General features: G+C 58.3%; 1 protein-coding gene across 1 annotated transcript in view; it reads left to right on the top strand.

The window, feature by feature from the left end:
• Window positions 1-12370, top strand: part of KCTD16 (potassium channel tetramerization domain containing 16) — a 57831-nt gene extending 45461 nt beyond the window's left edge. The window contains exon 2 of the mRNA XM_041397821.1: window positions 11919-12370. Within this exon, the coding sequence (XP_041253755.1) occupies window positions 11919-12370 (452 nt within the window). The remainder of the gene's footprint in view (window positions 1-11918) is intronic.
• Window positions 12371-15586: the final 3216 nt, after the last annotated feature.

The raw sequence follows: 15586 nt of genomic DNA, 5'->3' as shown, positions 1-15586 counted from the left end.
CCCTGAAGCTCCGGCCTGGTTCCGAGAGCTCCAAGCACCCGATTCAGACCTCACAGCTGGTCAATAAATAATGACCATAAAACTACAATGAGCCTCTTGACCAGCAGGTCACGCATGCATTTCCAGTGTAATTTATCTTTCCTCAGCCAAGGAACTGGGCTGCAGCATTTGGTTTTCACCAGATAAAGCTGAAATAAAGCAATAGGTGAGACCTGAGCAGCTGCTCCCTGTGTCAGCATCCAGAAATGACCCCCAAAAACGAGCTCTAGACCATTTCCTTGTGGCTGGGGGCTGGCTTGATGCGAGCTGAGGGAGGGCTTTTAAACCATGGACTGCTGGGTTTCCCACCCTTCCCCACCAGAGGAAGCCCCTTTGCCCTGCTGGGCTCAGTCTGTCTGTCAGACACGGGGTGGAAGGACCTGCTTGGATTCTGTTTTCTTGCGCCACAGAGCTGCCTCATTCCTTAACAAGCTCCTTCCCTGGCCAAAGGACTTTGTTTCTGTAGCTGATTTGATGGCAAAAGGAGGGTGCAGGAGAGAAGGGGGACAGGAAATGTCTCGAGCAATGGGTGTGATTAGGGCAGCTGAATGCTCTGCTTCCCTAAACCTGCAGAGCTCCCGGGAGCCATGTCTGTCTGAGGGATGGGGCCTGGCCATGGCTGCCCTGCCAAGGCTTGCTGGGCCCAGCTGATTTCTTGGGTGGTGCTGGATGCCACCCGTGAATCCACCTGCTGTAATTACCTTCCATTTTAAGTCAAATCCCAGAATGGCTGAGGTTGGAAACGCCCAGCCTGTGCCCAATCCCCACCCTGTGCCCAGCCCAGAGCACTGAATGCTTCCTGAAGATTCCTGGAGACTCAGGCAGCCCTCACAGGGGGCACAGGGTGCTGCCCTTCCCCAGCTCAGCACCTCCTCATCCCCTCAAACCCTCTGCAGAAGGGAAAAGCCTCTGATCCCAGAGCATTTAGGACTGCCCAGGCATGGGTAACTTAATTGGTCTTGAAACTGGTGCTGAAAATGTTTGGAATAAAGTAGTGTCTGGAGGGTCTCCCACTGCCTGCATTTATTTGATGCAAAAGTGCTTTGCTCAAGATGCTAAATCAGATAAACCAAACCATTCATTTCTGAAAGTTCAATTCACCACTTAGAGGATAGAAAATAAACCAAGCTAAGCCACAGCACCACTGAACAGCGAGATACGGGGTTTAAGGCAAAGCCCACTGTGCCTGGGAATGTTTCTCACATAAATCAAATTTATCTCTGTAGAGCAGAAGCCCAGTTTATGAGGTTCAGACAGGGAAAAAATAAGAAAACTTCCAGAGAGGGTGTCTTAAATAGCTCATAAAAACCGAGCATGTGCCCCTATGGAAAGGGATATCTGATAGTCCCAGAAAAGTGGCAGCCCTGCTGCAGAGCTCGGCCCCAGCTGCGCTCCCGAGGAGGGCTCGGGGTGTCCCTGCCTTCCCCCGGCAGCAGCAGCAGCAGCTCTGACCCTGATCGTGCTCCGGGAATCCATCATCTCCCAGCCCCTCCCGGGCTCTCTGGGGCTGGGACAGGGACAGGGATGGGACAGGGGCTGGGACAGGGACAGGGACAGGGATGGGACAGGGGCTGGGACAGGGACAGGGAACAGGGACAGGGACAGGGGCTGGGACAGGGACAGGGACAGGGACAGGGACAGGGACAGGGAGAGGAGCTGGGACAGGAAACTGGGACAGGGACTGGGACAGGGACAGGGGTTGGGACAGGGGCAGGGACAGGGACTGGGACAGGGGCAGGGACAGGGACAGAGGCTGGGACAGGGACAGGGAACAGGGACAGGGACAGGGGTTGGGAGAGGGACAGGGACAGGGAACAGGGACAGGGAACAGGGAGAGGGACAGGGACAGGGGCTGGGACAGGGACAGGGATGGAACAGGAGCAGGGGCAGGGACAGGGAGAGGAGCTGGGGCAGGGACAGGTACAGGGACAGGGAACAGGGACAGGGTTAGTAATTTCCAAATTGTTTTCATAAGCATCTTTTTCAGCTGGGTGTCTCAGCAGAGCCATTTCTGGCTGCTCTGCTGCCCTGGCCCCTGTGCTGTGCCCGGCCCAGGCGCAGCAGCCATGGTCCGTGTCCCTCGGTAGCAGGGACATAGATCATGTCACTGTGCCCAGGCAGAAGTACTGGCTCTGCTGCTCCAGCCAGCCCCGGGGGCTGAACGAGGCAGGGAAGGAATAATAACACGGTGGGCTGATGGCTCCAGGCTGCTCCTGCAGCCTGTCACCTGTGCAGGTGTGCTCCCTGGTGCTTCACAAGTGCCTTTGGCCAGTCCAAACGGGAGAGACTCCCTTGCAGGCCCTGGGGTACCTCTGGCAGAGCTGGCAGAGCTGGTGTGCTCCATCTGCCACCCTCCACGTGGCATCCAGCACGGGCACTGAGCTTTGCCAGCTGGGTGGGTGTGCCAGGAACGGGGGAGCCTGGAGACCCCTCCTGGGGGGCTCCTCTCCAGGAGACAGCCTGGCAGCAGATCCTCTCCTCCCTTGAGGCTGCCCAGCCACCCCCTGAGCTGCCAGGGGGAGCAGCACGGCTGCATTCACTCACCTTTAGCAATATTTGCTTTGAATTCAACAAAACTCCTCCCACCAGCAGCCTTTTTCAGCAGAGTCACTCCAGTTGTGGGTTGTAACAGCTCGCTGCCTGCTGTAAAGCTTAATTATTGATTGATAGCCCTGTTATACAGCTTAATTATTGATTGCTAACATGGTAACCCCTGCTGTAGGAAGTGAAGGAGGGACTGGCAAGGCAGAGGCAGGAAGCTGCAGCCCTGAGGAGAAGGGGACTGCAGAGCCCCGGGAGCAGCTCCTGGGAAGGGTGACTTTTGGGAACAGCACTGGAGCAGAGACAAAGGGACAACGGGAGGATACTCCAAGAATAGCAGATCACTTGATACTGAGAGTAAAAGATGAGAGAGAAGAAACTGGAGCGACTGCAAGAACAGAACAAATGAGAGGTGAAAGGGGTGAATTTCTCCATGTGACAGTGGCACACAGAGGCCACGGCCAGGACCCAAGGAGACACAGATTTATCTACAGGGTAGATGAGGACCAGGTGGGAAATGAAAGGGAATAGAGTATGGCATTAAATCATTGGGGGGAAAAAAAAGTGAAACTTGGCCCTTTGAAAAGGAGAGCTGGGTTTGTTCCAAATGTATCCAAACTAAAATGTCATGAAACGACAGCAGAACTGTAGCTGGATTAAAAACTCCCTCACTCGCTGGCTGCTAGCAGAAGCTCCTCATTTAAGAGCTGCTTATCTCTCAGCCTGGGGATTTCCCTCGGTGCCGTGATGGACTAGCCTGTCAAGCTGTGCCCGTCTCAGGGTGACAGTGAGTGACAGGCTGGCTGTCCCTGAGCTGCCCCTGCCCCGAGAGCTCTGTCCCTGCGGGGGCTGCCCGCCCCAGCACTGCAGCACACCCCCAGCCTGCTGCTGAGCACTTCTTTGGGTTATTTCAGTCTCACGTCAGGATTTGGGGCCCTGGCTGTAAAGCCAAACCAAAAACCAAACCCATGGTTCCAAGCCGTGCTTCCTGTCCCCAGGGCTGCCGTGGAATAATCAGGGAGCCTGGCATGGAAGGGATCTTGGAGAAAACTGAGTCCCAGCTCATTAAAATAGAGCAATATCAGAGCTGCCATGCTGGAGTGTTGGAGGTGGAGCCCCAGGAGCTGCCTGTGACCCTTGTGCCTCTCAGCCCTCATCTCTTCCCAATGCTGTGTCATTGCACCTGCCAGGGGGACAGGGGGACATCAGGAAGCGGGCTCCTGCTCCCTTTCTCACTCTGTTTCCTGAGATTTCTTTGCACTGATGTCATTTGTGGTGGGGGTAAAGGGGAACATGCAATTTATTCTCCATTATGTTCAGAGTAATGACAAGTCTTAAAATAGCTCTCAATTAGCGATTGATTGCAATTAATTGGAACAACATAGGCTGACATGATAGCTTCGGATCTCCAGAGCATTTTTGAGTTCATGAGCTCTAATTTCCAAAAATTCAAGAATTCTGGCTCCCACATTACCACAACCATCTGTCAGCAGTTTCTCACACGGGTCTTGGAGAAGCAGGAGCAATAAACACTCTGGCTTTGCTAATGAAAGCAGGTGTCCAAAACGGGGCTCATTTCATGTGAACTGGGGGGCTCCATCCAGGCACAGAAACAGCCAGGTATTGCCAGAGAGGTGTGGGCTCCCAGCCCTGGAAGTGCCCTCGGCCAGGCTGGCTGGGGCTGGGCTGGCTCTGCCCTCACACTGCATTGCTGCAAAGCTCTGGCAGCAGTTCCAGAGCTGGGGCGGCGTGAGGAACCTGTTTGCTGCTCATTCACACTGGTGTGGTCCTACCTGTGCTTTAATTCATGCCTGACTGGGGCATCTCTCTTCACAAGAGGCTCAGCCCACGATCCCGGCTCGCTCCCTGCGCTGTGGCTGTGGCTGTGCTGGCTGAGCAGAGGGCTCTGTGTGTGCACTGCGGGTCAGCCTGGCCAGGGGTCACCCCAGGGGTCTCCAGAGAGCACAAGGAAACCCCTGCTCCTCGGCCCAGGCTGCTTGCTTTCCATCAGACTTCATTTCCAAGGTCTTGAGCATAAAGGAAAAGTAACAGAGAGCAAAAGGAGAGGCTGTGTTAAGGTACTGGGTTAATATGGCATTGATGAATCAAAACATACTCAGAAAGTCTTACATTTGAGGAGGCAAGGCTGAATGGAAGAAGGAAGATGCAAACAGTGACAGCTGTGAGTTCTCTGTGCTCCAAACTTACCCGAGCTGGAGTTTGGCAGAACAGAAAGAGCAAATGCTGTGGGCAGAGGAAAACTGAAGTGCCAGGTTTTCATATCAACATCGTTTTCCCAGAGGAAAATACACTGAAATGCCTCAGTCCTGATGGCCAAATATTGTTTCTGTTCACAGTCCTGGGAAAGGGGAGCACCGAGCAAGGGAGCCAGCAGCACTGAGTTATTCCTTCAGGCACTGCTGCTGTACTGGAGTGCTGAGTGCTGAGACCTCAGCTCTTCCCACAGAGCAGGCTCATCTTTTCCTGCTCTCCTGCAGGCAGAGTCCCTGCAGAACCCGCAGTGAAAATCCCAGGGAGAACTGGAGGGGCAGCACTCAGCTCTGCTCCTGCTCCAGCCTGGCCAGGGGCTCAGGGGCACAGCTGGAGCTGGGGGAGCAGCCTGGGGGTGCAGGGGCACAGCTGGGTTTGGGGGAGCAGCCTAGGGGCTGCAGGAACACAGCTGGATTTGGGGGAGCAGCCTGGGGCTGCAGGGGCACAGCTGGATTTAGGTGTAGCCTGGGGTGCAGGGGCACAGCTGGGTTTAGGGGAGCAGCCTGGGCTACAGGGGCACAGCTGGGTTTGGGGGTGCAGCCTGGGGTGCAGGGGCACAGCTGGATTTGGGGGAGCAGCCTGGGGCTGCAGGGGGCACAGCTGGATTTAGGTGCAGCCTGGGCTGCAGATGGCACAGCTGGATTTAGGTGCAGCCTGGGGCTGAGGGCTCACAGGGAAGCCTTGGCCCTGCAGTGACAGCCAGCCTGGGGACACCAGCAGAGTCCAGAATGTCACCTGCACAGCCCAGGGGGACGGGTGGGCACAGAGGGGCTGTCTCAAGGCTGGGGTGCCCAAGCTCCCAGACACAGCAGCTGCTCCCCACACTGCCTGTGCCTCACCAAGCTGCTGCTCACACTCCAGGCTGCTCCCTCCTCTCCAAATTCTAACTTCATCACATGTTACTTTGAGAAGATCCCTATATAAATATTTTGGCTCATTTAATATGCCTTCTGGTATTTTAACACCAGGTCTCTTTTTCTTCACCATTTGGGGAACTTATTTTTATTTTCAAACAAATTTGATGCTCTTACAGAAGTTCACTTCCAGAACCAAGTGTTTTAGGGAAGATTGCAGGAGTGCTGATGAAATGGCAGTGTGCTGGGAGACTCCTGATGGCAGTGTGTGTGCTGCTGGGCACTGGCTGAAACCAGGGAACAATTCTGGGGTTTATATTGGGTTGGCAAGTTCAGAATATTTAAATGGGAAACACTTTGAACTGGAAATTTTAAATTTTAATTTAAATTTCAATTGAATTCAAATCAGATGGCAGCATCCATGTGTCCCCAGCTGCCCCCGGAAGGGTAAGAAATTGTGTGAGCTTCCTAAGGGGGCTGGAACAGCCACGGGCTCTGCCTGTTCCCTTCCTTCCTTGGTTCCCTTTCTCCCCAGCTCCCTGCTCTCCCCTGGTCCCTCTCCCCCACTCTCTGCTGCCTTTGAACATCTGGGAGGGCTCAAACCAATGGTGTTACTGCCAAGTCCTTCCCGGGACTGTCTCACTGAAATTTTACAGCAGATGCTTGATCCTAAAAGCAAATAAAAGCAAATAAATCCCAGGACGGACCCTGCAGCCGTCAGTGCCTGGTGTTTGTCATCATTGCTCAGCTCTGGGTCATTTTATTTAGACTGGGGCATTTTCTGCTGGTAAATCTGGCCCCATTACCGAGGCAGAATGTGTTTATTAAAACACCAATTAGAGCTCGGTCTCTCATCAGCCCCAATTCCCGCATGGATGCAGAGCCAGAGGCGCTCCAAAGCAAAGCGGCACTGCAGCAGCGTCACCCTGTCCTCAGCCCCGGGCAAACCCAGCTGGGACCGACCCGGGGCAACGGGGATGTGTCCGAGAGCTCCAGCACTGCCCTGCTGGGTCCCCAGAGCTGCCCAGGGCTGCAGGCACGGCGGTGACAGGGCTGCAGTGGCACCGAGGTGACAGGGAGCTGCCAGCCCTGCCGGGCGGGCACAGTGGGTAATCAGCTGCTGCCATCACAGCACAGAAAGGGAGGAGGAGGAGGCAGCAAAGCCCGGAGGAGAGGTGAAAGTCATGGGACAGGAAGGATAAAAGGAGCGTGAAACAGAAATAAATCAAGGCAACAACAAAGCCCTAAAGCAGAAAGAGCAGGGAGAGGAATAAAAGGTAAGAGGACAGCACAAATGGACCAGAGTGGATTGAGAACAGCAGGAAAATGGCTCAAGTGATGATCACAGGCTGGGAGGTTGGTACAGCCACACACGTGGAGGTAAATGAGCATCTGGATCCAGAAAATATCCCTGTCTGCCTCAGAAACGGGCACCAGATGTGCCTGAGCTGTTGCCTGGGGACATTGTCCCTTCCCAGCCCCGTCACCATCCCCAGCCTGCACACAAACCTCAGGACAAAGGGCTGTGCAAGCTGGACAGAAACTGGACAGAAGGAACATTATTGTGAGAAGGAGCCTGCGAGGGCAGAGCTGTGGGAGGGCTCAGTCCCATCCCAGGGAGTGCCCTCCCAGAGCTGCCATTTCCAGTCCAAATTCAAGAGGAGTAAAAATGAAAATGTTGAGATTTCCCAGAGAATGGAAATTTGTAACATTTGTTCTGAAATATGACAACATTGTATTTCTGGGCCTTGGGGCACTCTTGGACCCCTCTGCCCTTGGGGTGGCACTGCCAGCTGGGGGGCAGAGGGATGGGATTGATGGCATGGGATTGATGGGATAATTGGATGGGATTGATGGGATGGGATGGGATGGGATGGGATGGGATGGGATGGGATGGGGTGGAATAGGATGGGATGGGATGGGATTGATGGGATGGGATGGGATGGCATTGATGGGATGGGATAATGGGATGGGATGAGATTGATGGGATGAGATGGGATGGGGGCCCTGCCCTGTGTCCCCAGGACTGTCTGTGCTGGGCTCTTCATCCCAGGCTCAGCATCTCCCAGGTCAAACCCTGATCAGAGGTGTCTGAGCTGGGGGAGGTCCCTGGCCCATCTCTCACCACGAGAACTCTTCAGTGCCTTTGTCAGTCTGGTTTCCATCCCAGCTCCTCCCCAGCTCTCTCACAGCACCTGTCCTCCTGCACGGGGATTTCCCATTCCCTCCTTGCAGCCTGGTTGGGAAAGAGGGAGAGGAAAAGGGGAAAACTGGGTGGCTGCTGGCTTGTGTGTCAATTATACATCAGAGGCTTTGCTGCTGCTTCAGAAGCTTCTAATAATAATTATTATAATTAGGGCACTGGGAGAGAAATGTGCTGAGATCAGGGAGGAAAGCAGGAAAGCCAGGCCAGAATTAATTAGCCACTTTTATCTAAGGATCTCAAAGCATTTAGACATTAATTAACGGGTGCCGTGGTTAAGTCAGCGATGCTCCTTCGCTGCCGCCGTGGTGCCGGGCTCGGGCTCAGCCCCTCCTTGCCCAGCCGGGGCTGCTGCAGGCATTCCCCGGCGCTGCGGGGCACAGACACGGCTCCTTCACCCCTTTCTGTGCCCCGAGAGCTGCAGGAGCCCCGGCCGGGCAGGGGTGGGCTCTGCAGCCGGGCACACCCCGGGCACCCCGTGCCCGTGGGCAGCAGAGGCTCCTGCTGACCCGTCCACCCGTGCCATGGCACCTGGGGCAGCAGCAGAACTGTTCACTGGGGCAAATCCTCCCTGTCTCCCGGCTTACCCGCGGTGTGCCCATTGTTGGTGAATATTCATTGAGTGAAATTAGCATCTAATAGGTCTTAATTGACTTATAAAAACCCTGTTTTGTGGTAATGAAGCCTCTGCTGTAGCTGTGCCTGAGGCAGCTGGTGGGTCCCCGTGCCCCAGCTGCCACCCGGCTCCATCCCTTCTGCTTCCCCACAGCCCGGGAGATGTGCCTGCCTCACCCCGGGAGCGTCCCCTGCCAGCTTGGAGGGACCCGGGCTGTGGGGGTGTCCCTGCCCCTGCGGACTGTCCCTGTCCCTGGAGGGTGTCTCCCTGCCCCTGGGGACTGTCCCTGTCCATGGAGGGTGTCCCTGTCCATAGGGGGTGTCCCTGCCCCTGGGGACTGTCCCTATCCATGGAGGGTGTCCCTGTCCGTGGTGGGTGTCCCTGTCCGTGGAGGGTGTCCCTGTCCATGGTGGATGTCCCTGTCCGTGATGGGTGTCCCTGTCCGTGGTGGGTGTCCCTGTCCATGGAAGGTGTCCCCCCTACCCGTGGTGGGTGTCCCTACCCGTGGTGGGTGTCCCTACCCGTGGTGGGTGTCCCTACCCGTGGTGGGTGTCCCTACCCGTGGTGGGTGTCTGGAGGGTGTCCCTGTCCATAGGGGGTGTCCCTGTCCATGGGGGGGTGTCCCTGCCCATGGTGGGTATCCCTGTTCATGGAGAGTGTCCCTGTCCATGGGGGGTGTCCCTGCCCCTGGGGACTGTCCCTGTCCATGATGGGTGTCCCTGTCCATGGGGGGTGTCCCTGCCCCTGGGGACTGTCCCTGTACATGGGACGTGTCCCCCCTGCCCGTGGGGACTGTCCCTGTCCCTGGAGGGTGTCCCTGTCCATAGGGGGTGTCCCTGTCCATGGGACGTGTCCCCCCTGTCCGTGGTGGTGTCCCCCTGTCCGTGGTGGGTGTCCCTGTCCATGGAAGGTGTCCCCCCTACCCGTGGTGGGTGTCCCTACCCGTGGTGGGTGTCCCTACCCGTGGTGGGTGTCCCTACCCGTGGCAGATGTCCTGCCCGTGGCAGGGGGACTGCAGTGACACAAATGTCCCTCCCAGCCCAAACCACCCCGGGACCGTGTGGCAGCCCCGAGTCCCAGCCTGGAGAAGGGTGGCCGTGGCCTGAGCACCGTGAGCTTGCAGAGCTCCACTGGTGATCCCAGCAGGAGGGGTTGGGGTCGGGTGAATGACCTGTCCCTGGAGGGTGTCCCTGTCCATAGGGGGTGTCCCTGTCCATGGGACGTGTCCCCCCTGTCCGTGGTGGTGTCCCCCTGTCCGTGGTGGGTGTCCCTGTCCATGGGGGGTGTCCCTGTCCATAGGGGGTGTCTCCCCTGCCCGTGGGGACTGTCCCTGTCCATGGAGGGTGTCCCCCCTATCCATGGTGGGTGTCCCTGTCCATAGGGGGTGTCCCTGCCCCTGGGGACTGTCCCTGTCCATGGAGGGTGTCCCCCTGCCCATGGGGACTGTCCCGGCCCGTGGTGGGTGTCCCCCCTGCCCGTGGTGGGTGTCCCTGTCCATGGTGGATGTCCGCATGGGTGGGGTGAATGCTTTGGGTGCTCGAGGCACAGTCTGAGCTCTGTTCCTGGCTGGAACAAAGCCCTCCAGGCTCCAGCACTGCCCCACTGCTGTGGGGTGTGGGCACCAGCTGCAGTAAGGAGCTGGAATCCACACAGCTCCTGGAGTGTTCTCAGAGCATGTGGGTCAGGGTTTTACAGGGGCTCAGCTCATAATGCCTTTGTCCAAGACTAGAAATGGATAAAAATGTTCAGTTTAGCCATTATTGACTGTTTTCAGACAAGACACAGGGCAGCTTTGAAGTGAGTCTGTAAATTAGAGTAGCCCTGCAGCTCCCAGACTGAGACACTCCTTCATCATTGACAGGGAAGAGGAGGGAGGAGATGAGGAGGCTTCCTGACTTCTGGTTTTCCGCCTGTTCCTGTAAATAGTGTGCTCTGTGTGCCTGGCTGGGTGAGGATGGAGACACAGGGGAGCAGGGCAGTGCCAGTGGGGCTCCCAGTGCTCACAGCCCCTTCCCCACCCCAGGCTCTGCCCCCCGGCCTCAGGGGCTCTCAATTGGCACCAACGTCTATTTCTCCTTTTCTTTCCTTTTCCCCATTTTTCAGTGGGGGTCTGGAGCAGGGGCAGAGCAGCAAAAAGTCACCTGAGTCCATGGTGTGAGGATGTTTCCCCAGCTGGCTCCACAGGAGCTCCGGTGCAGCTGTGACCCGTCGCCGTGTGTCCCTGTCACCGTGTGTCCCTGTTGCCGTGTGTCCCTGTCACCGCTGCCAGCCCAGGGCAGAGCTGCAGCTCCAGCCAGACCAGCCCCGTTCTCTGTTGTTCCTCCAGACCCTGTCCCACCTGAGAGACCCTCAGGGGGTGACACTGGGGACAGGCCATGGCTCCCTGTCACGGTCAGAGCGGGGCTGCAAAGCCGGCTGGTGCCTCCTGTGGTCTGGGGGTGTCAGGGCTGTGCAGAGCTGGCAGGGGCTGTTCCCCGGTGGTGTTTCCATGGTCTGGGGGCTGGCAGAGCTGGCAGGGGCTGTTCCCCGGTGGTGTTTCGGTGGTCCAGGGCTGTGCAGAGCTGGCAGGGGCTGTTCCCCAGTGGTGTTTCCATGGTCTGGGGGCTGTGCAGAGCTGGCAGGGGCTGTTCCCTGGTGGTGCCTCTCATGGTCCAGGGCTGTGCAGAGCTGGCAGGGGCCGTCCCTGCCAGCAGGATGGATGCTCCCCGATGACCTGTGTGTCCGTGCTGGCTGCCCTGCCGTGGGCACGGAGCCGCTGTTGCCGGTGCCAGCTCTCCCCTCGGTCACGGACTGCTGCGGCTGGGCAGGGCTCCAGCTGGAAATCAGAGCCCAGCCCCGCGCCGCAGCATCGGGAGCCGTCACTGTCCTGGGCTTCCCTGGCTGGGCTCTGCAGGGGAAGGACCCGCTGTCCCCAGGGGCTCTCTCTGGCTGTGCCCAGGCCGCTGGAGGGAGGCAGGACTGCGGTGTGGGGAGGGAAGGGGATGTTGGGGGGTGATGCCTGCCACGACGGAGGCTGGCAGTCCCAGCTGGCTCTGCCGTGGAGCCTCGGAGCAGAAACGGTGCCTGGAGAAGTCAGGGGGCTCCGGCTGTGGTTGCTCAGTCAGACACTCACGTGGTGGTTCCTCCCTGGGGATCTCTGCAGAGGTTTCAGCCCACGCTGGATATGGAGCAGCACACGGCAGCGGGGTGGATGAGGAGCTCCAGGCTAACGGGGATCTGCTGCTGCTGGGCCCTGGGGGAGCTGTGCCGGCATTGTGGTGATGTCCAGGGAAGGTCCCTGCGAGGGTCCTGTGGCCCTGGCTGCCCTGCCGGCCCGGGGGGAGCTCAGCAGCCTGTCCCGGGCAGTGGGGGGGTCTGGAGCTGCCGTAACCCCTGGCTCTCTGTCCCCCTGCAGGCGAGCCCTCCCGCTGGTCCTCGTCCCACTGCGACTGCTGCTGCAAGAACGGCAAGGGCGACAAGGAGGGCGAGAGCGGCACGTCCTGCAACGAGCTGTCCACGTCGAGCTGCGACAGCCAGTCCGAGGCCAGCTCCCCGCAGGAGACCGTCATCTGCGGGCCCGTCACTCGCCAGCCCAACATCCAGACTCTGGACCGGCCGGCCAAGAAGGGCCCGGTGCAGCTCCTGCAGCAGTCCGAGATCCGCAGGAAGAGCGACCTGCTCCGGACTCTCACCTCCGGCTCCCGCGAGTCCAACTCCAGCAAGAAAAAGGCGGTCAAGGAGAAGCTCTCCATCGAGGAAGAGCTGGAGAAATGCATCCAGGATTTCCTCAAAATCAAAATCCCAGACAGGTTTCCCGAGAGGAAGCACCCCTGGCAATCCGAACTGCTGCGGAAGTACCACCTTTAGGCTTCGGGTGGGCAGAGCACGACCTCGTTACGCTAGAGCCACATCCCAAGTGACACAGCAGTAATTCCCAATAACAACTACTCGTTAGGTCGCCAAAACCAAAATCCATCTCTAGTACTGCCTAATTCGCCTATTTCACCTTAACATTTCTAGTCGTAGGGGAACGATATTTTTGCAGTCCTGGAAGCACAACGACAAACGCTTTTGTTTGTAAACTTGGAGTCTTACACAAGCTGAAAACCTTAAGGGCACAACCAGGCCCACCCCAAGGGACGCTCGTGTGGCCCCGGAGCAGGCAGGGCACGGGAGGGCTCCGTGCCCTCTGCACCCTGCTGGGGGCACGGTGCCTGCAGGGAGGAGCACAGCACAAAGCCCCAGCTCTGCCCCGGCAGTTTAAGCATGTGTATTTATATATGTGCATATATATATGTGTGTATATATATCTCTGTGTATATATATATGTATATATATATCAATATATATTGCTTAAAGATTTTCTGGCTCTCTCCTTATAACTGCACTTTCTCAGAAAAGAGCATTTTTTTAGTCTGTGGATGTCCCGTTTCTTCTCCAGGCCTTTGAGGGCTGAGCAGTAGAAATCCATCTCCCTGTCTCCCTCCCGCTCCCCCTGCCAGTCCTTCCCCCTCCCTGGGGCGCTGTAACCGTGTCCCAGTGGAGAGCAGGGTGCAGCCTCTGGGTCTGTGTCACCATCAGCAAAATATCCCGCTTGTCTGGGATGCCCCTTGTCCCTCCTGTGTTTCCCAAGGCTCTCGGCTGTTACAGGCGTGCTGATCCCCCTGGAAAGCTGCAGGGATGGCTCCGGGCTCGGGGGGTGCTGGGGAGGCTGCTGGCTGCTCCAGGTGCCAGGTGTGTGTGCCAGGAGCGGCTGTCCAGCTGGCAGGGACAGCGGGCACCGCGCCCCTCTGCCCCAGAAATGCCCCAGCCCAGCCGGGGGGCTCCGAGCCGTGCTGCAGGAGGGAGCAGGGCTGTGCCAGGAGGAAACAGCCCCGGAGGAGCTCCCTGCAGCCCCTCCGTGAGTGCCAGCCGTGCCAGGGCCGTGTGGCACTGCAGCAAAGCACTGTGCCCTCCGTGTCCCCGCAGCTGAGGGAAGGGCTGGGCTGGTCCTGCTGCCCCGAGCCCGGGGAAGGGCCAGGGGAGGGGGCACGGACTGGCCAGAGAGGGGCCGGGGCTGGGCAGGGGGCTCGGGCTGCTGGGGCAGCCGTGGAGAGGGACAGAACACTCCAGTGCTCCAGCTGGGGAGGCCACAGCCGGGAACACACCAGCTGGAGGATTTGGGATCAATAATTTCTTTTCTAAAGGCACAGGAAGAAGATTTTATATATATATATATATCTATGAATATGAAACTGTGGGCAGTGCCAGTGCTGGTAACTCAGAACTCGGGTTCTGACTCAGTCAGTGTCCTGCAGGTTCCAGGCTCCCCTCCCACGCTGCAGGAGCTGCTGTGGGAGTGCAGTCCTGCTGTCCTGCAGTTCTGCTGTCCTGCTGTCCTGCTGTCCTGCAGTCCTGCAGTCCTACTGTCCTGCTGTCCCACTGTCCTGCAGTTCTGCCTGCACAGTCCCTTCTGTGCTCCTGCTGCAGCTGCAGCCAGGAGGAGCCGCAGTGCCTGCAGGGCTCCATCCCCCCGGCTGGGCGGGGGTCCCAGGGAGCCCCCAGCCGTGTGGGGGTCGGGTGCACTTACAGCAGCTGTAAAAGGAAGCAATACTTTGCAGAGGGGCGGGTGGCAGGAGCTGGCTGCAGCTGGGCAGCCTGGCAGCAATGCAGCGCAGGTGCCCCTGGGGTCACCCTGGGGGCTGGGGGTGCAAAAGGAGCTGTCCCCCAGGGGCTGCAGGAGGGCTCTGCCTGGGAAATGCTCACTGGAGAGACCCAGCACTCCTGGGGCTGTGCTGCAGAGCCAGCTCGGGGCTTGGGACGTTCCCTCCCACTGGAATTCAGGCTCTCGTGCCACCCTCTACTCACGGGCTCAAAAGGCACATCTTCCCACGGAAATCAATCATTTGTACAAGCTCCACAGATTTGGCCCTGCTTAGTCATTTCATGCTTCGTTTATAGCATTTTTCTCTCCCCACTCAACATTTCCTGCACCTTGTCCCACTGGGACCCCTGCCCCCTTGGCTCTGGCACCAAGCAAGAGCCAGGAACAGATGGAGCTCTGCTCTGCATTTCAGCAGGGCACGGCGTTCAGGACAGGTCCCCATGCAGCAAAAACCTCGTGCTGGCACTCCAGATCTTCCCCTGGCTCTCTTTCATATCCCGGCTCTCTGGAGCAGGCACTGGGGGAGTGTGAGTGAGTGTGAGTGTGTGTGAGTGAGTGTGAGTCTGTGTGAGTGTGTGAGTGAGTGTGAGTGTGTGTGACTGTGTGTGTGAGTGTGTGTGAGTGTGAGTTCCCAGGGACACGGATTGCTCCATGATTAATCACTGGGGGAGAATTAGACCAAACGAAAAGAGCCCAAGTGGGTTTGATTTATGTGTCCTTCACGTCTCCAGCCTGAGCTGAAATGGTTATTGCTCTCCAGTGCTACGGAAATAAAGGTCTTAGACTTCAGCAACATGGAGCCGCACCTGCAGGGCAGGACAGGGCCGGGGGGCTCTGCCCACCAGCCTGAGCTGAAATGGTGATTGCTCTCCAGTGCTACGGAAATAAAGGTCCTAGACTTCAGCAACGACAGGGAGCTGCAGGCTGCAGGGCAGGGCAGGGCCGGGGGGGCTCTGCCCGGGGGTCTTAGTGTGGGAGCTGCTGGGGTGTGACCCCACGGGCAGCTGTTTGTGGGTGCTTTGTGCAGGGCTGGGGCCGTGCTGGCAGGTTCTGTGCTGCTCGGAGGGACGGGGGGCTGCAGGTGGGACACAGGGGCCCTGGGCGGTGCTGGGGGCTCTCACACCCCCGGGGGGGTCAGCAGCTCTGCCCAGCACCCCCCAGCACTGCCCAGAGCCCCCCTTTCCCCTCCTCACTTGCTGCTCTCTCTGCACCACCAGGGCCCCAGAGCACCCCTGCACCCTTGGGGTGTCCCTGTGCCACCCCCGGGACGGGGCTGGGGACACCTGGCAGGGCAGGGGGGCCCTGGGAGCCTGAGGCACAGCAGGCTGAGTGGAAAGGCTGCTCATGGTGGCCCCGAGGCTCGGGGCTGGCTGCTGCTGGCTCAGGAAGGGGCACCCAAGCCTCTGCAGGCAGCAGGAGGGTGGCAGCAGGGTGACATC

The sequence above is a fragment of the Onychostruthus taczanowskii genome, unplaced genomic scaffold (genome assembly GCF_017590055.1).
Source record: "Onychostruthus taczanowskii isolate IOZ18803 unplaced genomic scaffold, ASM1759005v1 scaffold14, whole genome shotgun sequence".
Taxonomy (NCBI): Eukaryota; Metazoa; Chordata; class Aves; order Passeriformes; family Passeridae; genus Onychostruthus; species Onychostruthus taczanowskii.
This window is presented reverse-complemented; position numbering and strand designations above follow the sequence as displayed.